This window comes from Electrona antarctica (genome assembly GCF_951216825.1).
Source record: "Electrona antarctica genome assembly, chromosome: 3".
Classification (NCBI taxonomy): domain Eukaryota; kingdom Metazoa; phylum Chordata; class Actinopteri; order Myctophiformes; family Myctophidae; genus Electrona; species Electrona antarctica.
Genome location: NC_136808.1, coordinates 37,385,248 through 37,409,891, shown reverse-complemented (window position 1 = coordinate 37,409,891; position 24,644 = coordinate 37,385,248). Strand labels below are relative to the sequence as shown.

Below are 24,644 nucleotides of genomic sequence, written 5' to 3'. Positions count from 1 at the left end.
TACTTACTGTACAAGCCCTCAACCCTGGCCTATGTGTGTGTGTGTGTGTGTGTGTGTGTGTGTGTGTGTGTGTGTGTGTGTGTGTGTGTGTGTGTGTGTAACAGTGACACTTGGTGGTGAACAAACACTATAACGCTATGCTCGTGCTCTGACAGACCCAGCCACCCAGCCAGGGACAGACCCAGGAACCCAGGGACACACATAGCTGTCTATATAGGAGTGGTTGCACCACTCAACAAAAAGGCAGGCAAACAAAAATAAATTGTAGGATAATATTAGAACAGACAGATGGAGAATATATATAGTAATAACAGTATATGATATTGTGCCAATAGGGAGTTAAGGCTGCATTATCCTTCCCTTCAATCATCTGTAGAGTGTGCAAAGCAGCACACACACTCAAAGCTATAAATAGATGCCTGTTGAGAAAGCAAGTGCACTTTACATGAAAAAAAGGAAAAAAAGGTCATAGTATGAATGGCTGACTGCCCAGACTTACCAATACAACGTTGAATAATTAGCACATCGTTACTTGAAAATGATTTTTTTTCTCTCTCAATGGAGAAACAGTCAGAGTCAGAATGATGACATTTTATTACACAGCACTAGGCTATACTGGTTAAACGTTTCTGCAGATATTATGCACGCAATTATCTTAATCCCCTAGTACTATAATACTGCATTTCCCAACTTCTTTATTTATATTTTTTTACATTTTTGAAACAATAGCTAATTTAACATGTGGTACTTGGGTTGTATTATGTATCAGTCTCCATCTCTCATTCCACCACCCATCAACCAGTCAGCTTACTCCCCTTTTTTTCCCTTTATTATTTACCCAGGGTAGCAGCTGTTACTAGTGTTGTACTGTATGTAACCTAGATCTGTTAAGTCTATTAGTGTCCCTTTAAGCTTTTAATTTGTGTAATTATGGGGAAGGACAGGAGAACTAGGTAAGGTTTGGAGAAACCCCTCTAGCGGGTTTTCTATTATTATGTATTAGTAGTGACAGACAGACAGACAGACAGACAGACAGACAGACAGACAGACAGACAGACAGACAGACAGACAGACATCTACAAGCTCAGAGCGCATCACTTTGTGCTGCGCTTGTGCAACTGCTATTTTAGAAATGGTTGGGGGGGAAATATATATATATATACTGAATATATATATTTTTTTTAATTATTATTATATATATTTCTGTTTTTACACAAACCCCATGGGGGGGGCACAAACCCCATGAACACACACACACGCAAATGTGGGACAAATGTCAGGGGCACAGCAGTCAGTTTATAATATAGTGGATGAGCCACAGGACACCATCACCCTTCACTTTGAAACGCAGCGGTTGCATTAGAAGTAGAACGATTCTGTCAGCCTCATCAGTGTGGATGACACAGCGATCACATGCTGCAGTGACTGTCCTCCTTGCACTACTAGAATACACTGTACTACACTACTAGAATGAATGTCGCACATCAGCTTTTATTATTTATTCACAGACAGCTCTGCTGTGTCCAGCGTGTTTGTCGAGGATTTCACTCCGTCTGTGTCATCGTCATTCCTCACAATTAGTTTTACGGCATCATTTTCCCAGTGTAAATGAATGCCCTATACTTAATCATACTACAGCGTCACACAAAAGCATCAGATCCACAAGCTCGTAGAGCTTGTAGATCTGCAACTTTTGCCTTTTCGAATTTGAATCCTGAGAAGTAACAGTTTTGGACATACAAGGTTAGGTTTCCACCCAACAGAGACGATATTTTTCACATACAGTACAGTGTGTTTTATGCTTTTGGAAATATTTAACTTTATTTTTAGAATGTAACTCAATGGGGCTTGATCGCTGAAACCTTGCCCAAATTTGGAGTCATATATGTCATAGATGACTGCTCACAGGCCATAGGCTGGCCTGGCGAAATAAAATTAATGTTCATTTTAGCCACACTCCAAGTGATATGGAATGTTACAATTTAGGCATTTAATCCAGAGTGATTTACAGTAAGCAAGAACAATACAATGAAGGTAATACATCAAATACATAGAAAATAGTCATCAAGAATCATAAGCAAGCTAAGAACTGCTTTTGGGAGAAAAGGTTGGCGGTATAATGTCAAGCACACGTTCAGTCCGAGATCATTATCAGCACTGGGCAGGATATTAAAGTGGTTTTGTGAACACCAAACAGCAGGCTCTGCAGGGAGTCGACTCTGGTTCAAAGAGTCAATAATGACAGCAGCAGGCGGCAAGACGCTTAGCAGTGATAGTTTTTTCATTTTTTTTGCCAAAATAGCTGACAAGCTCACAAGGCTGAGCTTGTAGATCATCTATTTTTGGCTGGAATGGCATGCCTAAAAAACAGGGATGCCAAATCACGCCAGGTTGAAAGTGGTTAAGTGTGTCTGTGGGGTTTATAAGTCGTTGCTATCGGGGCAGCAACGACATATATTATTCAAATTCATATTATTCATATTCAAACTTTTGGTGTTTTTTCATAAATTAACGCAATACTTGATCGTACTACAGTGTCACACAAAAGTATCAAAAGTAGCATATCTGCAAGCTAGAAATGCGGCGCTAAGCTTGTAGATCTGCTTCTTTTGCTATTTTTGAATTTGAATCCTGAAAAGTAACTGTTTTGGACAAAATATAATAAAATATTCAAGAAATGAAAAGCGTGTGGCTAAATAACTAACAGGTTATTTTCCCCATTTCCTGAAAAGTAACGGTTTTGGACATACAAGGTTTGCCCCCGAAAGCAATGATATGTCTATGATTAATTTAGTTAATATAATAATATATGATTAATCACATTTTATATCGTTATTATTGGACTAGACTCCACTTTCTTGGCATTCAAGCATTTCACAGATTCCAACCAGCTGTAGCAACATTTCCTATTATCCACCTGCTCAATATTTGTGGAACGCAATGTCAACATAAAAGCAATCTTCCATTATTGAAATGTAGCTGGTATATTGACTGCTGCCTTACAAAGGCTACTCAGTGACCATTCAGCCATTTCCATTGATGTTGTTAGCAGCACGTCCTGCGTCTTATACATCATTCCTAAAAGCGATGAGTCCAGGAGGCAGGACACTATATTACAAAGATTGTGTATTAGCCCATTTAGGACGGGAACCCCTTTTGGTGTTTTAAGCATTATGTTATACTTTAGGTATTGAAAAAATAACTAAATGAATAAAAAAAATCATGAAAATGTGGCGCAAATCTTTGAATATATATTTTTTCGGAGCGAAAGTTTTTAACTCAAATCTTTGAGTTAAAAACGAATCTCTCAAGACCCACAGAATATTTCGCGCCCTGACGATGTAAACACTAAAGACTTTTTCTGTCCTGGATCAGAACGTGGATCGGTGACATGATAGCCAATCTCTGATACGTGAATTAATTCATATCGGAGCATATCGGTGCACCTGTCTCACAGCACAGAGCACAGCTGGACCTGTCTCACAGCATAGAGCACAGCTGGACCTGTCTCACAGCATAGAGCACAGCTGGACCTGTCTCACAGCACAGAGCACAGCTCGACCTGTCTCACAGCACAGAGCACAGCTGGACCTGTCTCACAACAGACCAGTCAGTGTGCCTCGGCAGGCACACCCTTTTCACAACCACTGGAACAGATCATATACTGAAGATGAAATACGGGTCCTTACCTCTGGGCGGCACGGGGGAGCCCCGCCCGCTGGACCAGCCTCTGACTGCAGGCGTCCACCAGCCGTTTGAGGATGTACAGACACTCCCTGAAGGTGGAGAAGAACGGGTAGTGGCTGAGGAAGCACAGCGACGTCAACGTGCTGTTGCGGTTCCTATTCGCCAGCTTGGCGGCGTTCCGTTTGTGCCGCGGAGACCTGCCAGCGCCCATCTCTCCACTCTGCGGCCCTCCTCCTCCGGTCTCTGTTCCCGAGGCGGGCGGTTGTGCTGCCGCAGGGTCGGCGCCACCCGCGGGCGGGGGCAACGCCGAAGCGGGCAAACCGCCGTCCGACGACCCCTCGCTGGCCGTTTCCGCGGCCTGCGCGGCGGCCGTGTCACCGGAGGTGCTCTTATCCCGACTGCGGTGGTGCCCGCTGCCGCCGCGCTGGAAGGAGCGGTAGAAGTTGACGCAGATGCCATAGCGGGTGATGCCCGAGTCCTTGTCGGTCAGTGTGAACACGAAGGAAGCGTCGTCGCGGAGGCTGACCTTCCGCTGGCGGACGCTGAGGCAGCCCTCTGGCTGGCAGAAGAACACCACGTCCGGGGGGAGGGGGAAGTCCGGGTGGTCCTCCAGAGGGTAGCGGCGCAGCAGCTGGGGAGTCTGGGTCCCGGTGTCACTGCTGGGTTGCCTGGGAACATAGGTAGATATAGGCATGTCACGGTTACAATGGGGACATAGGTATGTAGATATAGGCCTGTCACGGTTACAATGGGGACATAGGTAGATATAGGCCTGTCACGGTTACAATGGGGACATAGGTAGATATACAGTAGGCCTGTCACGGTAACAATGGTGACATAGGTAGATATAGGCCTGTCACGGTTACAATGGGGACATAGGTACGTAGATATAGGCCTGTCACGGTTACAATGGGGACATAGGTACGTACTAGATATAGGCCTGTCACGGTTACAATGGTGACATAGGTAGATATAGGCCTGTCACGGTTACAATGGGGACATAGGTACGTAGATATAGGCCTGTCACGGTTACAATGGGGACATAGGTACGTAGATATAGGCCTGTCACGGTTACAATGGGGACATAGGTACGTAGATATAGGCCTGTCACGGTTACAATGGGGACATAGGTACCGTAGATATAGGCCTGTCACGGCTACAATGGGGACATAGGTAGATACTAGATATAGGCCTGTCACGGTTACAATTGTTTTGATAATCGTTTCCATGTTTTTATTTTCTTTTTTTTTTAAATAGCATTAAATAGCAGATCTACAAACTTACAACCTTGTAGATCAACTACTATTTTGTACATATTTTGGAAAGAAAAAACTATTAAAAAAGTGATAAAATGTGTCAGTGATTTCTTTGGATATTTAAGTTATTTGTCATATCTGCCCTGTGCAATTTGTGATTACGAAGCCTAACAGGCAAACAGAAATAAAATGTTTTGCCTGGAAACCAGACGAATCTGCCACAGGAAAGAAATTGCCCTGGGAAGATATTGGTCTGGAACTCCTCAGTTTGAATTAGAGTTGTGGGTGGCCAATCAGATCCCACTATTCAAAGTGAGACTTTTTTGCTGTGATGTTGGAATCTGTTTGTAACCGCCCCTTGGAAAGAAATCTTCCACACTGAAGTTCCAGACTAATATCTACGCAGTCTGGCCATAACGTACCAATGGTCAATGCAAACACACACAATTATTTGTGTGACAATTAATGGTCAACTTATGTGAAATCGTGACAGCCCTAGATGGGTACATACAACCGCTTCAATAAACAGCGTATGATCACTACAACCGCTTCAAGAAGCAGTTTATATAATCACAGCAAGTCAAACATAAGTCTGCATTTACTGTAACCACAAAGGCTATCCGCCAATAAGAGTGGTTGAAAATGGATGGACGGACAAAGGCAGTAAGAAAAATTAAGCCTGTTTAAACAAGACTTATTTCACGTCCATCCTGGCAATACTAAAAGAACGAAGGATATGAAGGAAAATCTCAGTCCAGGATCTTTTCGCAAAGTAAATACATTTGGGCTATTTAGGTTGAGCTTACTAGTGGTTATTGGTTCCATCATGTTGGTGTTTTGTTAGCGTAATCAATAAATGCTTTCCCCCAAAAACTAAAACTAAAAATATATACCTTTTAAGCCGTAATAAGGCCCGGACTTTTTAACGACCAGGGAAAGCCGGTAGGAGTGGCCGGCCACACATTTCTCTGCATACGTCAATACATGTTTGCTAACAAGACATAATCTCTACAACAACTACCATTACATTACTACCCTTGGGCAACGCACATAATCCCCAGCAGCACATGTGGGTTTACTTAATGGCCACAAGTATGTGGTCTGGGCAGGTTACACATCAAAATAGAATGAATGTGAGTCACAACAAGTAATCAACTATTTCATTTACCGGGTGCATGTCACGGCTAGAATTTCAGCTCTCACGGAAGTGTCCTTCAGGTGCATAATCCTTCAGATAATAATCATAATGATTATCATCACGATGAGGGAGGCTTCGACCGAAACATGATGGTGATTTACCCGTGCTGATTAAAAGGTACCTGAAGAACACTTCCTTTACCGATACAAATCAGTCACACGAACATTTTTTGTCATAGTTTTAGGTCGCCTTCACACCAGAATGCTTAACTGCGATTAAAACGAATCCTGCTGCGTATTGTCAGAAGGTGCGCTTCGTTTGGCAGGTGTGAAGGCTCATTCGAATCCTGGTGAGGATCAAACAATCGCATTCTAGTTTGCCAAAAAACAGGGGTTTCGCTTCGCTTCCAAGCGCTCCTGACTTTGATTCACTAGAAGTGTGAATGCAATCCGCATCAAATAAAATAAATGAAGCAAACAATGTCAATGTGGCGGATGAACGAGGAGTAAACACAGTTGGAGGCGGAAAAGGCATATTTTACGCAGCGCGAACATGTCCCGTTACCGTGGTTAGAAGTGGTCGAATGAGAAGGAAACACATAAAAACAGAATATTCTGTCTGTCTGTGCATAAACATGGAGCGCTGTCACTGTGTGTGGGGAGTGAGGACTTTCTTCATCTCGTTTTATACATATTTTAAACGTCTATTTTTAAACGATATTTTTAAAGCTGCTGACTCCGCTGTGCCTGCCCTACACCATGTGTCATTACACGCGCGCATGCACGCACAAACACACGCGTATTAGGGCTGGGTGCAATAACCGCAATATCGCCATACCGCCGGTATACAACGCATACCGCGGTAACGAACCCGTTACCGCGGTTTTTTTTTGTCCGTGCTGTTCTGGCGCCCTAGGTTCTAACCCTAACCCTAACCCTAGTTCTAACCCTAGGTTCTAGGCCTAAGTGCATATGGTTGATATGAAATAAAGTGTATCATAATAAACAGTGAGGCTCAGTCAGTCTAATCATATGCCAGCAACACCAGAGGGAGTACAACAAACCATGTGCAACCCAGATTCGGCACAAACAAGTATTGATTGATTGATTGATTGATTGGACTATTTATTAACAGTTTGCAGAATTACAGTAGCCTACATTTCAAGCACAACTCAATACAAAGACTGTTAACTGCGAGTGGACGACCCAATAAAGCATTACACTTGTTTACAAGAGGGTCCACCTAAATTAATTTCACTCCTATGCCACAAAAATGTGGAACGCCCTACCAACTGTCATTAAGACATGTAAATCCCTTGACTCCACCCACCCCCACCCACCCCTTTTCCCCCTCACTGTATATGTTTTTCCCCCTTTTTACCTCCTTTATGATGATTTCCTGTTTTTGGCTTTATAGAAGTGTATAGTGTACAAAATGTTATGATGAATTGAACAAGGTGGACCCTCTTGTAAACAAGTGTAATGCTTTATGGTGTCGTCCACTCACAGAGTAACAGTTAACAGTTTTTGTATTGAGTTGTGCAAATGTACTGTAAACTGTTAATACAAACTTAAATCAATCAATCAAGCAATAATGTTAACTCATGGCTTGGGGACTGGGGAGGCGCGCAGTTGCTGCGTGGTGTGGAGCTAGCCTGGCTAATAAGCCAGACTAATATCACACAACACTGTCGCGGTATATCAGTCTGGGCTGGCTCCACTTGGATTTCATTTCCCGGGGAACATTTTCTCTTTGACGCAATTGGTCAGAGCTACTGTCAGTCAAAAGTCTCAAGCATTGAACGTCACTGTACCAAAGCCCGCCCATATTGCATACCGTGTCCCGATTGGTCCGACCTGTTCTCGATTGTAGGAAAGAGGCGTGCTACTGAGCCTCGCCAGACCGAAATCCGCTGGTAGGCAACTTTTTTTTGCCAACGGCTGATTCGGTCTGGTTTATTAACCAGGCTAGTGTGGAGCGGCTGGAAGTTGAACCTTTCAATTCATCATATATTAAATCTATCAGTTAACTTGGAATTTGTTTAATATGTTTAAGATTTTAGGTTCCATGATGAGGGGACGTTTTTGAATGGTGGTAATTATCGCCATACCGGCGGTATGGGGGCCGACAATAACCGCGGTAATAAAAATCCCATACCGCCCCAGCCCTAACGCGTATACACAGACACACACAATCGCATCGAGTCTACCGAAGTAGAGGTGAGAATGCGACCTTAAAGGACCACTTCACCACTTTTCAACTTCTCTTCCTATAATTGGTCCTAACTAATGTTCATGATAAAATACCACCATTTTTTCCTACTCAGTCTGTGTCTCATAGGAAGGCTGTGGGCAGTTCAGAAACCCGTCCACCAGTGACATCATCGATGGTGAATCCAAGCTAATGGAAACGGCAGGCTTTCTTTTCCTGAAAAGTTGCAATGCAAAAGTTGAAGCCATCGTTCTCACGATAATAAAAATCTAAATATATTTTAAAACAAATCTTGTTTTAAAAAAAATCTGCCTAATGATGATGTCACTGGTGGACGGGTGTCCGAACTGCCCAAAGCCCTCCTATGAGACACAGACTGAGTAGGAAAAAATTGTGGTGTTTTATCATGAACATTAGTTAGGACCAATTATATGAAGAGATGTTGAAAAGTGGTGAAGTGGTCCTTTAAGTCAATGAAATCAACACTGATTCAGAATAAGCTAAATGTCAGCCCACCATGGGCCAGGGCCAACCGAAGCTCTTACCTGGCTCCTACTACCACAAGGTAGTCCAGAAGACGAGGGCACGGTTTCTTTTTCTCCATCTTGGATCGATGCTGTATGTGTTGATGTCACGGCGGGCATCTAGGACATACAGTACATGCGTCCCTCACTGTCAATCACGACAACAGGGTAAGGGTAGGTGTGCACGACAAATGCCGGCCTGTGTCAATCATCTTGGCAGGTACCTGAAAACACACACACACACACACACACACACACACACACACACACACACACACACACACACACACACACACACACACACACACACACACACACACACACACACACACACACACACACACACACACACACACACACACACACACACACACACACACACACACACACACACACACACACAGTTAACCCATTAAAACAGGGAATTTCAGATTTGAGCTATATATATATATATAGCAACATAAAAAACATTTTGTTAACTCTTAGGATTTAGAACAGAAAAATAAGATCTACAAGCATTTTTGACATTTTTTGAGTGGTGCAACCACTCCAAGGAACAGCAATGTCCCTATGGGACTATGGGACTATGTCCCTATGGGACTATGTCCCAATGTTTAGAGTACCAGTAGGGGCAAAGGTGGCGCTATTGTGCCAGAAACCGAGAGAGAGAGAGAGAGAGAGAGAGAAGCAGGGGGAGAGGGGAGTTGCACCACTCAGTCAGTTCACACGGGTGTGATTTTTTTAGGCTTGAAAAAAAAATCAGGAAAGGCAACACTTGTCCAACAATATCTCTGACAATAGTAGTCTCGTATGACAACACATGAGACATGACCATATCGATGTTAATGTTAATATATATATTGCACAACCCTAATCAAAACTGGCATCAAAACACATTATTTTTTTAGACTTAAGCGAGAGAGACAGGAAACGCAGAGAGAGCAAAAGTGACATACAGAAAATGGTCTGGCCGGCCAGAAATCTAAACAGGGACTGACTGTGAGGAATTTGAGCCCATGTGATATGCTATGCACCCTAACCAGAAACCACCTGGCTACTAGATCACCCCACACACTCTTCTTTTCTAAGCATGATTGTGGCGGTTCCCTGTATAATACAGTATGCCTATAGGCTATTTGGTTATGAGTTGTGCATTTGCTTTGCCTTTCTCATGTCTCCTTTCTCATTGGTTCCTAACTTCCTAGGACTCGGGGAGCAGTCAGTGTGATGATGGCCATCAGTGAGATTAGTGAGCACCTGGGCAAGGTCGCTCATGCCGCTATAAAAGCCTGTCCCCATAGTCCTCTCGCAGTTCATTTTGACCTTTGCACCTCATTCAACACTCACCCACACTACACAATCCACTCATGCATACACGCATTATTTACACTATTAATGACCACTGATTTCTACGACTCTGTTTATCCGTGATTTGTTTAACACGCAGCCCGCCAGAACCGTAGTAACCGTAGGATTAAATTAATCGTCTAGCCTGCCAGAACCGTAGCCTACGGATCCGATCGAATCGTTAGCTGCCGCTCGTTAGCATAACAGTCAAAGGACAGTGTTGAAGATGTGCGCGCATCCACTTGCACTCTATGTGCTGCTTTCAAAGGCCTGTATCTCCAAATCGGCGCAATGAATGTCGTTTCTGGTGAAACCAAGGTTTTTCAACGGCCGACAGCAAGCGCTGCGATACTCGTGGTCAGGTTTCCCACCACCGACAGAGAGAACAACAACCGGTCAAGACATCACACACAGAATTTTGTCATTGTAACATCCGGTTACAGATATTTGGCTCTTCAAAATAAGGGTTGCGTGCGATAAAACCGTGGCAATGCGCGATAGATAGATTAATTAATGCCGGCGGCAAAACAGGTTTACTGATTATTTAATAAATACCACTGATTATTTAATAAATACCAGGCCATAACAACAATGTAAGTACATCTTATGTCATACACCCACCTTCACATAATTAATTACTGTAGTAGGAGGCTATTTGATTCAAAATTATTTCTTGTTTTCTACTCCGTTTCAGGATAGCTTCTCAAAAGCCCATAATTATTCTGTATAGGAGTAAAGACTTTTACATAGAGGCTCTCTGATAAAAAATAATTTTAAAAATCAATAGGCAAACAATTAAGTATTGTAGAAAATGTGGGCGGCCGTAGCTGCATGGGTAGAGCGTGGCCACAGCTTTTTCCCGCCAGCACGCCCAGTATGTGTGTACATGTCCCTAGACTAACCCCTGAATAGTGACCTGAATATCCCCTATGGGACCAATCAAGGCATCCTTTTTGTGCGTGTATTGTCTCACTTAGTGGAGCATGTGGCTGGAATCAATAACTTCACAAATACACTGTGTGTGTGTTGCTTGTTTTCTGAATGGTGTAAGACATTAATTTGCATTGATGGTTTAGCCCAGTGGTTCTCAACCTGTGGGCCGGGACCCCCATCTGGGTCCCCAGATGATTACCTTAATGTGCAACACTGTTTTCTCACTCATTATAATATCTGCACTGCACATTTTTAAAGTGACAATTTAAAGACTTTTTTAATACCTCCTAAAATAAAATAAATAATAAGACCAAATTAAAAAAAAGATGATACAAAAGCTTGTAGAACAGCTATCTTCACAATATTTCTGTGGAACGGAGTCGAACTAATTAAACATAACAAACTAAACTCCTACAATTCCAAATGCGTAGCCTGAAAAGCTTGATAACCACTGGTTCAGCCAACAGGACAGGTCTAGTCTAGGGATGTGCCGATGAGACATTTTGGCCGATATCGATATCCGATATAATTAATTGCTGTTATGGCCCATAACCAATATTACCGATGTTGATATGATCTCATTCTGTATTAAAAAAATATAATAATTTTGTCCATTCTGAAAAATACATGTAACAGCGTATCTGCACTGCAGGCTTAGGCAAGTCAGATTTAACTTGAATACCTTTATATTTAATATTGTGAGCTTGTACAGTAGATCTGTTCAAGCTGTTACTTTGGGCTTGTTTATCAGTAAAGACAGACCGATTAATCGGACCGATTAATTCATTGGTCTGATTGATTAATCGAACTGATGCTGATTAATCTAAAAACAACTAGAATTGGCCGATACCGATGTGTCGATTAATATCCCATCACTAGTCTAGTCATATGACAATTAACCCATTTAGGCTTGACCTCAAAATTAAAAAGAAATCTTCTAAATCCAGTTTTCTGAAATAAATATTTTCACGATTTTTCAAAAATAGCAGACCTACAAGCTCGTAGCGCGCCACTTGGTGACGCGCTATGAGCGTGTAGATCTGCTATTTTTCAATAGCTAAATTATAACATAATGTTTAAAACACCAAAAGGGGTTCCCGCCCAGGATGGGTTAAAGAAACTACGGTATGCAAGTCTACAGGACAAACGTCACTTAGTTTTCTAAATTACAAAGAATGACAAAGACCACATTGGCCCTGGTCATCCAGAGGCTCGAGTAATTTAACGTTCTTCTTACCCCAAAACCACTGATTGTGATAATGTGACTCAACATTGAGAGCAACATATATGGTTCCTATACAGCCAGGTTGAAAAGCTTGTAGTGTTTTAACAACATTAACCCATTTTGGTTACATTTCACGTATTGTTTTTTTTTTACCTAAATTAGCTGCCATCTACAAGCTCACAGTACATTATTTACTGCATGACAAGGTAAGGGGCAGGGGCACACGGGGCAGCGGTGGCCGAACGGTTTGCGGAGCGGTCTTGATACCGGAAGGTCGCCAGTTCGAATCCCCGGACCGGCATGTTAAAATTACCACCGCTGAAGTGCCCTTGAGCAAGGCATTGAACCCCTACCATGAAATGTTCTATGAGCAGGGTGTGGCTGTAAACAAGCATCTCGAGCTTAGTCCACTTCCCTGGGTAAACAAAGAACTTTGCTTTGCTTTAGGTATATAAATATAGGGCTTAACTCATCCCTGCCAAGGACGACTTTAGATGCTTTTTTTCCCTGTCTATTGTTTTCACGGAAATAGCTTTATCTCAGGTGTTTCTCCCCGCTGTATTTTTTAGCAAGGCGTCAAACAACAACTCGGGAACGGCATGTCCAAATGGATATTTTTTCCATGAACACAGCACACGTCTCCACATCGGCGATTGACCGAGGAACGATAAAAAAACGCTAAAAGAAAAAAGCGGTGAATGGGTAACATAAACTAAAAAAGCCTGGCAAGGGGAGAAAAGGGGGCGAAATAAATTTGGCAGTGTTGCACTGTTGTGTTTAACCTTGTTTTGGAGAGCTACACAGAATTATGCCTTCCTTTATCTTAAGCCTGTTATATACACAGCTCTGGTCTGGAGACCACTTAACGTGCAAAACCATGAGATCCACCGACCAGAAATTCAGAGACAACTCTGACAACATCAAAGCTTCCTGGAAGCAGCAATTAGGCCATTTTCTGAAGCGGCAAATCAAATCCACACAGAACTAGAGGGCAAACACAGGCCAGTCCATCAAAAATAAAGGTCTACTCTGTTACTGTAAAAAAATAATAGGAAGGAAAATAAATAATGAATACACAAAATGGTTTGTGGGTGAATGAGATTAGCTGAGATTAACCCAATGTTATAATAGGGGTTAAGGGGAGGGCTGTTTAAATAGTGACAGGTTAACACAACAGCTGAATGTGGTCAGGGTGGTCTACAGGCTGGTTATGCAAGCACAGATGGGAGAGATATGATTCATACTGAGGTCTCCTAGTCCTACCCTACAGTACTGCATAACACCTTCTTCCCAGTCACAATGTGCAGAGAACAACAGACTACAGACAAATATCTACTGAAATAATCTACAATGTAGGTAGGTATTCAGCAGACACTCTTTATCCAGAGTGACATACAGTAAGCAAGGTAAACAGTAAACACATGGAGACAGTGTAGCGCCGCCTCAGTAATATTAAAATCTAGGACCATAGGTAAACTAGCAGCATCAGTCTAAACAATATATCAATACAATAATATTCTGTATATTGAAACTATAGAAACTATAGGATGCCAGGTCAACAAATTAACCTAGCATCCGTCTAAATAACATACATTTTAACCTTTGCATAAGACTGCATGGTATCATTAACTGCCAGGTGAAACAAGCGCTCTCCGCTGCGCATCTGTTCCCCCTATTTGCATATATGTCAGACTCTGTGTTATCTGTGTTATCCTTGTGTAGCCTATGTGTCAGTCTTCATGATACAAGGCTAGTCATTCTAGGCCTACTACTACAAGGTGACACCATGATGCAATGCCTAATGGATGATGACACCTATAGGTCTGTAACCCAAGTTGAGACACCATGAAATGCAATCAAATTAGCATTACTGGGCATTACAGAGTACGAATCCTGCTCATTTATACAAGCATCGTTTCGTTTGTACCAATAACTGCTTATAATATAAGCAGTTCTCTCTCCATATTATGGAGAGATGTGATGCTAGCTACATTACATTGGCTGCTATAGGGTATAACTATGGGGTTCCATTGATATAAAGTGACAGTGTAAACAGCATGAGCATGCAACAAAACAATGTACAATGTATTTCTGCTGCTGCTAGGAGGAGCTGATGATGGCTGTGTGCAGTCTGGTCTGGTTTATGATGATCATCTTATTTTATGATGTGTGATCATAACCAAACCAGTGACTTCACAACCGATACCCTAAACCCAAGTCTGGTGACGCGATCGAGGTTACCCTACCTACCTAAACATATAGCTGTCAGCACGTACGACCCTTTAACAAGCGACAAAAATAACGTAAACGTATTTATGTCCCCCGCAAAAAAACAATAACATTTTTAGGACTGTACAAAAAAGGCCTACGCATTTCCGAACAAAAAACATTCTTCTTCTTAAACTGGACAGTGTGTCGACATGAGCACCGTCGTCGACACGGTTGTTCCGACCGAAAACAGGTCATGTAAGCCGGGGCAGATGAAACGCATCCCTGCCTACAACAGTACTACTGGTACGTCACGGTGGGTGGATTAGCTAGCATGGTAAGCTAGCTGCTAATAGAAGGACAATTACAGTCAGTTCCTTCTTTCAATTCCACGTTAAAAAACGACCATTTATCCGCCTGTCGTTGCTAGTTGTCCGCGTGCATTCAACACACAACATATCGCTGCTGCTGTGCAGCGGCGTGTTGAACTGTAAAGAACACATAGTGAAGAACAGATGATGTTTATATTTATAATGTACCAACCTGTCAGTGGTTTAGCTGCTGCCTGGCGGCTCACAGAAGACTCAGATGATGATGACGGGCGGACTGCCTGCCTATGGCTGCCCTTGCTGGCTGATTATGTCTCTCTCTACCGCTGACTGCTGTGGTGGTGTGGAAATGACATCCTCTGATGATACATCAATTAATTAATATGGTAATAATTCATACAGATATATATATATAGCACAAGCATGGGCTCATGTTGGTCCTGGTTGTGAGTGCGTGTGTGTCATTGAACGGGTGTCTCTCCCACTCCCTTCCTCACTAGTAACATCCTCCTCAGATGGGTGTGTGCGTGTGTGTGTGTGCTCGTGCGTTTCAGAAGGAGTTCCGCATCGTGAATGACCAGTCAAGAACCACTACAAGTGAGAAATATATATATATATATATATATATATATATATATATATATATATTTCTCACTTAGAAATATATATATATATATATATTTCTCACTTGTATTTTTTTTATTTTTTATTATTGATTATTCATGTAGGCCTATTGTGTGATAGATTGGAGAAACACATGCACAGTGCAGTGCTGCAGTTAATACAAAAAGTCTATTTTGGGAATGTAGTGTGACAAAATCTGGATTGATTTTAACACTAAATGGTATGGTAAAGTGGTTGTTTTGTTTTGACTAAAATGTTTACATGGTATTTAGTGTATGGTATTTAGTGCATGGTATTTAGTAAAAAAGAAGAAAAAAGCCTAAAAATGTATCTAGGACTAGGCTTATTAACAACCTTCTCTTTACTAAATAATAATATCCTATCTCTGAGTCTCAACTAAATATCCTATCCATTCTAGCAAATGTCCTAATCAGAAACCAAATATTGTATTGAAGGCCTTCTTGCTATATTATTTGTATATAATTAAAGCATTAATAATAAGAGCTAAATATTAGGCGATGAATCCATTGCAATCCATCCCAGCTGGGATATGAACCTGCAGGTCTGGACCAATAAGAGATGTAGGCCTAGTATTTGTCCAGGGCAATTGAGCTTCAGGCAGAATGTTGACCAGCAGGCGTCCTACCCGACACTAGCCCCATCTGTGAGCTGACCCTCCCCCCTGTAGCTCCAGGACACAGATGGCGATTGGCGACCCCCGGGTCTAAGGAAGACAGAGTAGGGAGACCACCTCAACCACTGTAGATGTAGGCCTATAGGCTACAAGTAGAAGTAGGGATACCATTTTTTCCTTCCTGATACTGATTCCAATACGCAAAACTTGCGTATTTGTCGATACAGAGTACTGATCCTATACCAGAGTATACTTTAAAAAAAATCACACCCGTGTGAAGTGAGGGGCGCTCTTATGATCGTACATCATCATACATCAACATCATCTCATTCTGGCCGATCAGAATTTGCGTCCTCACCTTCGTCTTCAATGTTTGTGTTTACGCGAACACTCAAAGCTGGCCATGCATTATGAATGGCATTCAATGTTTGTGTTAGGACAATGTTTGTGTTTACACAAACCCTCAAAGCTGGACATAGGAAGGGCTAGTGCCCCTCAAAAAATAATAGTCCATGGATCATCATGTTTCCTTGAGGGCGTTACAAATGGAGCCTTACTGGTCTGGAACTCTGACTGTAGCTGGAGCCAAATGGAACGTACAAAACAGTCGTGGCACATCAACTGAAACATTGAAATATTACTGTCAATTAAATTGTCATGTGATGAATTATGTGGTATCGGAGCGGCATAGACTGGCATACTCGCCGATACCGAATTACCGATACCAATACAACTTGGATGTTGGCCAGTGTCTGCAGCTTTTCCAATAGGCCTACTGGTATTGGAATAATATTAATTTGTAACATAATACCATACAGACATCAACATTTTTATTCATTAAAATAAGCTCCAGATTGCTGCTTCAATTATGTCCATGCTATAGACATGAGAAAGTGTCTCAAATTGTGAGCCTCAACAAATATATCAGAGAGAGGGGGGGACAAGGGAGATGGAGAGAGGGAGGGAGATAGAGAGACAAAGGGCGAAATGGGGAGTGAGATGGAGAGAAAGATAAAGACAGGGAGCAAGATGGAGAGAGAGAGATAGAGACAGGAAGAGAGATAAAGAGAGGAAGAGAAAGAGAGGGAGGGAGACAGAGAGATGGAGAGAGGGAGAAACAGGGAGAGAGAGGGAGGCAAAAAAATGCACCAAAAAAAGGAGGGGGAGGGTAATAGAGCCCGTTTTACCCATGCACAATAACCCAGCCTTGCATAGGGACAGAAATCTAAAGATGCTTTGTATCTATGTATTTATAGGACAACAGGATAGGCAAATGATATACTTTGTTTACGTTAGTAATATTTTAAACAATAGAATGAAACAGAACTATATTTTGATTTACGATGGGGTAGGAAACTTCTAAATTAGACATTTTATTTTCTTTCTCCACAATGTAGTTTTTATTATGCCAAAAGATTCCTCCCCATACACGATTATGTGCTGTCAGTGTCACTGTTGTTGTATCCTACTGACTCACCTGCCAGTGAGGAGCCCCCACCAGGAGGACGTACAGCCTTCGTCCCACTCCTTCCATCCTACATTACATCCTACATTCTGAATCCATTGCAAGCATTTGTTTTGCACGAAAAACACTCCGTGGCCTAAAAACGGCCATAGCCGCCATCACAAATGTGATGAGGTCAGCACAAAAGTGATGAGGTCAACACATTAAGGGTATGCAAAAACTAATGCTTGGAATGGATTCAGAATCATGAAAACCCCCTAGTTTGACATGTCACAATTGTCACTTTGGGAAATGTTGCCTTATATTGGTTGTCTACAGTATGGTGTGGTATACAAAAATGGCCGTAACTTTTTTTTTTGCGATGTTTCCGGCAGAGCAGGCCTCTCATTCTGTGGACCTTAATGACCAAATGAATAGAAAAAACACAAATAAAAAGTACGGCATGACATCACAGGTCCTGTCCAATTTTGGGCCTGTGGCTCCCCGGCTATATATGTTAATATAAACAGTTAGAGGATAGACTCTCCACAAAGTCAGATGCACCACGGTGGATTTAAACCCAAACTCTGCAGTGGTGGGCAGGCACTGTGACCAGAGCACTCCAAATGCCATATTATGCCATATCTACAATTCAAGCTCTTAACCACATGAACCCTAGGGTCAAAGAAATAGCTCTGAGGAGAACTAGTAGGGCTATATTGACCTCTGGGGGATTAAATAATGTTATGTCAATATTATATAACCTATAAACAAAAGCAGGATAGGGCCTTTTAAGACGTCCCTGCATCTGGAATATTAATCTATAACAGCAAGTTAACTTTATCGATGCTTTGGCGTTCAACAAACGTACCACTTGAATAAAAGTTGATGGGAAAATGAGTGATTCTGATCTCAAATGAATCATTGGACTAACAGTGTCCGTTTTAATTTATACATACAAAGCAGGTCATAAGGCATTACAAGTATTAAAATAGGTTTGCATTTCTATATCAACATTGTTTACAGCATCACCCTGAAGACAGACAGGAATTAAATGGAATCCAAGATGTCACTTTATATACAGGTACAATCAACTGTGATGTCTATAGTGTTAACATTGTATACGGTATGTATTACAAAAAAAACAAAAACACAAATAGACTTAAGATCTAACTATTATTTGCTGTGAAGTTACTGATGATTCGTTCTGACACTAAAGGTCCCTGCACACAGAGCGCGTTTTTCGGATTTTTAGCTGCGTTTTTCAATCGGTTTCCCGAAAAACGCGTCCAGTGTGCAACCACCTTTAATGTCATTCATGTGATAATATATTAATCCAAACATTCCTTCGACAAGTTAGGCTACTCAAAGGGAGGGAGGCAAATTCTTGTGTTCAGTGAAAGTGTGACTGATGTTATAAGCAGCCTCTAGTGAGCCATTTTGTGGTTATGTTGTGTTCACCCAAATATAAGCCTCAATAAGCATGATTTCTTTACACACGACAGTGTCGAGTGCTAAAAATATCTGATCTACAAGGATACAACGCCTTACAGATGCAATGCGTTGTGTGCTTGTAGAGCTGTTGTTTTCGGCACAAGGCATTGTCTTATGGCAGAGCATTTTGGGGGACGTGTCCAGTGTCCACATAAACCATATCTTAAGCTTTGGATATGACGTCCAGAGTTAAACGCTTGTCCACCCATCTGCATTCACAAAGTGACATTGATGGATTTGGAGCAACTCCTCTCTCCAAAATGTGAACTATTTTCTACTGGAGGTGCCCAAGGCGCTCCACCCACAAAACAACGGATGGTGAGAGCGCTGAAATGTGCAGCACTGGCAACAGGAGCATGTCTTTACCAGAGAAATGCATGGCAGACAGTCTTTAGAAATGTATGGCGGAAAAAAGACACATTGGCCCTAACAGTGTTTAAGTAGTGATGTGAGACCTCAACCCCACAAGCACAAAACCCAATTGTTCACCAGTCCATTAAAAGTTACTGTAGGAATGACCCTTAACGCAGGTTTCTTTTGATGTAACTGGAGACTTTGGAACAGAGGTTTAAAAAAGAAAGAAACAAAACTTTCACATAACTTTAACCTCCCCCTCGTAAAGTTTCAACGTTTCACTCCCTTATTAAGATTCTAGTCAATATTTGCACATCCACCAACTATAAAATCATTAATTTAGTTACTTTAGCCTCCACTTCCACTTTAGGATTAGAACCTGAAAAAACAAATGTTAATTAAAAACTGTAACAAAGCATGTTCCAATAAAACAGACAGAAATGAGCTACCTGCTTTATAGCCAAATATTGCATCAGAAAATATTGTGTGATGTCAAATATTTAGTGGCTAGTATCAAGTTTATTACTTGCAGGCAAATGAATAGATTAGCAATGAGACATTGAGGGGCAACATAACTTAACTTAACATAACTTTTCATTACCGTCGATTGTAGCAGGACCTTATACCAGAAATTAATTTCAGCATGGGATGTTTGCTATGAAAAGGTTCAAGAGTTAGCAGCTAGTGGTAACCCAAACCTTTTAGCGAAAGACCCAAAAGAGAAATTAGACCTTTGTTGTGAGCTTGTATCTGCTTTTTCACTACTTTTTGTTTTTACGGAAATGTATTTGATTTTTTTGAAATACTTTTGAAAATTGTTGGAATTGTTTTTGCATTTGTCATTTGAACAGCTTTGGATATAGGTGGTTTCCACCTGGCAGAGACTGATTTTGAAAAGTTAGGGCCGATTTCAAAACTAGGGGGTATAAGGCTCTGCGATATGGGCAAAATAAAATATTAAAACAAGAATCCTTTAGGATACAACGTGAGTGCTGGTATTCATTTCTACAAAATAAAATATCACAATGTGTGTGACAATCAATAGTGTGACAATATTGTTGTTATAAATGCTTTCATTTTTCAAACATATCAAAATATTTTTTGTAATGGTATTTCATACTCAAGTGATTAAAACCCACGGAAAAGACAACACTTGGAATATTTATATTACAATATCCAGACTCATATGGGTATAATAACCAGCCCTACTAGGGAGGTTAAAGGTAATGTGTACAGTATATGACATCACTGGACACTGACTATTATGTAAAGAAACACATAAAACCCTGGTGCAAAAATGTTCATTATAATGTCCATGCTCTACTTTTGCCTTCTCCTACCTCAACATTGACTTTGGAAAGCCATGTTGTGCAGACAACCTGAAGCCAGTCACATGCTCAATAAAACTCATGTCAAGTCCCCTATTCACCTATGTGCCAATCGAACAGACTAAATTAAACTTGGGCCTGCTTTCTCTAATGAGTAATCTAATAGCTGCCCACCAGGGGAAAAACAAACTGCCAGTGAGTATCTACTTTGAATAGTTATTCAATTAGGATTGTAGATCGCAAATTTCAGCAAATTTAAGGGAGTTAAGCGCCCCCAAAGAATTGTAACCTGTAGTGTCAACAAACTATTTTACTGCCATTTACATTGCCATGTTGTGGGCAGGAGAATGTCCACATCAGTGTTGCTATGTCTAGCTTTGGGCTTGTTTTTCTGTAGTTGCTTGTAAAGTATTGATAGTTAAAACCTTTTTGACTACATTTCTTGACTTTTTTGTTTTGAAAATAGCTATGCTTTGGTTATTTTTAAATAACCGATGTATGAAAAGTTTAAATGGTTCATGTAGCCTAGTCGCTTCTTTTGGGCTTGTTTTCATAGACCTGGTTGCTTATTTTTAATCGCAAAATCTGGTAACACCGTTTCCCATCACTGTTGCCTCGGAATTATGGGCCTGTTTGGGAAAAATTCAACTTCATGCAGGCGGGACCAGAGGAGTGCACGTTCATGTGTGCTAGCTTCATGCACGAACACGTTTTTTTTGTTCTTTTTTTAACCTTCTCTTTGTGTGTCACAGTCTTTGTTATAACTACAAATGTTTCACTTGACAAATTTAGATTATGAAGATCGCCTGGCAAGTGTTCAGATACTGAGGTTAATAAATGGTAGTGAATAATTTTCATATGGGACTGGACACCTACACAGGCATCATTATGTGGCCACCAGTTTGTCACCACAACAATAGTACAGTTCAAAAATGAGTCTGGTGCGTTGTATTGCTACAGCTACTGATACACAAAATGGAGGCATCCTAGACAATCTCAAACTGATGTATATTATTGTAATCATTTGATCACAGAGAATAAAAAAACAAGTGCTTTTTTGGAAGATTACATACTTTACATAATTTAAATGAAATCAAAATTAGATCCCTCTGCTTTTTCAAATCATTTGATCAGGTGATGCCATCTTGCATGTAATTATGCTAACATGTCTGAATTATTCATTCACCATCTGGTAATTAAGTGGACAAATAAAACTAACCACAATAACTTACATGATGTAAATTATTTGATCTGACCTAACTTCACACTGAAGGGACACAGGTGAGAAGCCATGCCTGGAATAATTAGTTATATAATTAGGAATGCAAATCTTGCTGTGGGAATGCCTTCAGACAGCTAATGAGCCAACACATCAGCATTTCCATACTGTAGTCTGTTCAGTGTTTCTGTTAATTAGATTAACCACTTATAAACATGTACAGGAGAACCCCAGGGCTCTATTCTTGGCCCCCTCCTGTCACCTCTATACAACAAAGGGCCCAATCTTGTGCACTGCCTTACCCCTTATGCCTAAACCTTTTAGGCATTATTTTTACCATTTTGAGAAAACATTTTAAAATAGTGAAAATAGCCGATCTACATTGACTTTTTAAATGTTTTTCAAAATAGTAAGCCCTATAGGCTTGGGCCCTTTCAAAAATATCTTTGAGGAAAATAGCTGAGTTTGGGCCATTTTCACAGAATGTTTGCCTGTTATGACACGACCAGAATAGGTACACTAGGGTTCAAGTAGTTAACACAACTACAGCGAATGCCAGAGAAATCCCCAATGATGTAGTTTTATCAGCCATTATGTTTCATGTTTACACTGCACAGGTGAAACTGTGGAAAACTATACATCTCTTCCAACAAAAACTTCTACGAAAAGGTTTCACCTTGTATATGCTTATAATATACTCAGTCCAGACAGATTGCATGATGAGACCATAACAAAGTTAGTTTTACACTGGCAATTAAGCCTTTTGATTTCTTTTACAATTGCATTGAGGCTATAGGCCTAATACACACACAACAGTATCATCCAAAAAAAATCTAAACTGAGATGAAATGGTTGAGGACTTCTCACAATCCTCCATTGTGTACAAAAAAGAACCTTTATATATCCCCCAACACACACACACAATCTGAAAGTCCAATATGAAAATAACTTCACTACCTTCTAATCAGATGAGTAAAATAACCACCGAGTGTTAATGCCTGATTTATATTTCTTGATACAATGGTGTGGCAGACTGAACATAGCTCACCTATGAACTCACAACACGTGAGCTTATAGATTGGCTATGTTTGGTCCGCGACACCATTGCATGGACAGAGCATAATTTAGGCATTACACTGTGCACTATATGACATTGCTTTACAGAGAAAACTCGCCAAGTCTGCTTAGACATAGTTAAAGGTGCTGTAAGTGATTTATATTTATTTATTATTAAAATAGGTGCTCTATATTCTGATAGTAATCATTGCGATAGAGTATTTATTTGTTCAGCAAAATGGCTCTCCTTCCCTCTCCAGCTCTTTATTTAACCTTTCCAGGTTGGGATACAAATTCCATCCAATCAGGACAGAGAATTGCCCATACAGGATAAACAAGTGAAATTGTCAGTGATCAAACAAAGGAGAGAACAAAACTGTAACTGAAACAGAAGCTGATCAATGATCATTGTGGGGTTCCTTCTGTTGATTGGATGAATGTGTAAGCCACCTGAAAATGTATTTTCTGTTTACTAAAGAGTTAGACCGACGAGGCCTCATGGCGGACACTCAAACCACAAGGCCACCAGTTCAGTGGCCTTGTGGTTAAGAGTGTCCACCCTGAGGAATGGGAGGTCGGGGTTCGATCCCCGGCTGGGTCATATACCAAAGAAAAACGGGACCCAATGCCTCCCTGCATTTCACTCAGCATCAAGGGTTGGTTTGGGGGTAAGTCCCTGCGACGTACTAGCGTCCGGGGTATAATTGTACATCATGTCCGGGGGGTATACTTGTACATCAAGCTGCCTCACGCTATAAAAACAGGAGATAGCTCAGCGGTCCAGGCACCTTGGCTGGTAATCCAGTATGACAGTGTGCCGCGGGTTCGACTCCCGATCCCGACGGCCTTTACTGCATGTCATCCCCCATCTCTCTCCCCCCATTTCCTGTCAGCCTACTGTCTGTCCCTCCATAAAAAATATAAAATAAAGGCGAAAGCCACAAAAAAGAAAAGAAACAGGAGATAGGCTCCTGCCCTATGGACCTCATGGCTCGGCAAGGCTTACTACTTAAAGAGCTAGAGAGATGGTGAGACACCCGTTACTGAATAAATACTATAGCAACGACACCCATCAGAATTAACTTAACAAAACTGTTTCCATCAGAAAAAATACAACTTACAGTACCGTTAAGTGCCGTGTCACAGCAATGGCTGTCATCGTTGCCTAGAACTCAGTGCTCTGGTGACAATTAAGGGACAACGTGCCGATTCTTAATCTGAATTCTTAATCTATTGTGCCATTTGATTCTATTTCGACATGATTTATGTAGAACCCATCCGATGCCAGATCTTTGGGTTGCGATGCTGATCCCGGTTTCGGAGTCCTAGAACAGCGAATAGAAACCAGCTAGTACCCGTAGTCCTAGTAGTAGGACCAGAAAAATTTGCTCTTTGGGGACTGGCTGAAGGACACCTGCAGGGCAAATTCAAAACAACAAGGGGACCGCTATGATGGCAGTCTTCATAAATGCTGCGACTCATTCCTGTGAGGCATATATAGACTATTTAGCCTGTATAAAGAATAAACGTTGTATATTTATTCCGTATAAACTTTGTATATTTATTCTGTATAAACTTTTTAGGGTCCCTGCGACATCATGTGGGTCAATAAATCATCATACTGTACTTATGC

At 41.3% G+C, this 24,644-nt stretch overlaps 1 protein-coding gene across 9 annotated transcripts in view; it reads right to left on the bottom strand.

The window, feature by feature from the left end:
* The window catches only part of madd (MAP-kinase activating death domain), an 88,793-nt gene extending 73,370 nt beyond the window's left edge, over positions 1-15,423 (bottom strand). For all 9 annotated transcript variants that reach the window (XM_079497865.1, XM_079497867.1, XM_079497866.1 and 6 more), the window contains exons 1-3: positions 15,073-15,423; positions 8,838-9,040; positions 3,690-4,355 (exon numbers count right to left, since the gene is read on the bottom strand). In XM_079497865.1, the coding sequence (XP_079353991.1) occupies positions 3,690-4,355; positions 8,838-8,896 (725 nt within the window). In that variant the 5' untranslated portion in view covers positions 8,897-9,040; positions 15,073-15,423. The remainder of the gene's footprint in view (positions 1-3,689; positions 4,356-8,837; positions 9,041-15,072) is intronic.
* Between the last annotated feature and the right edge of the window lie 9,221 nt (positions 15,424-24,644).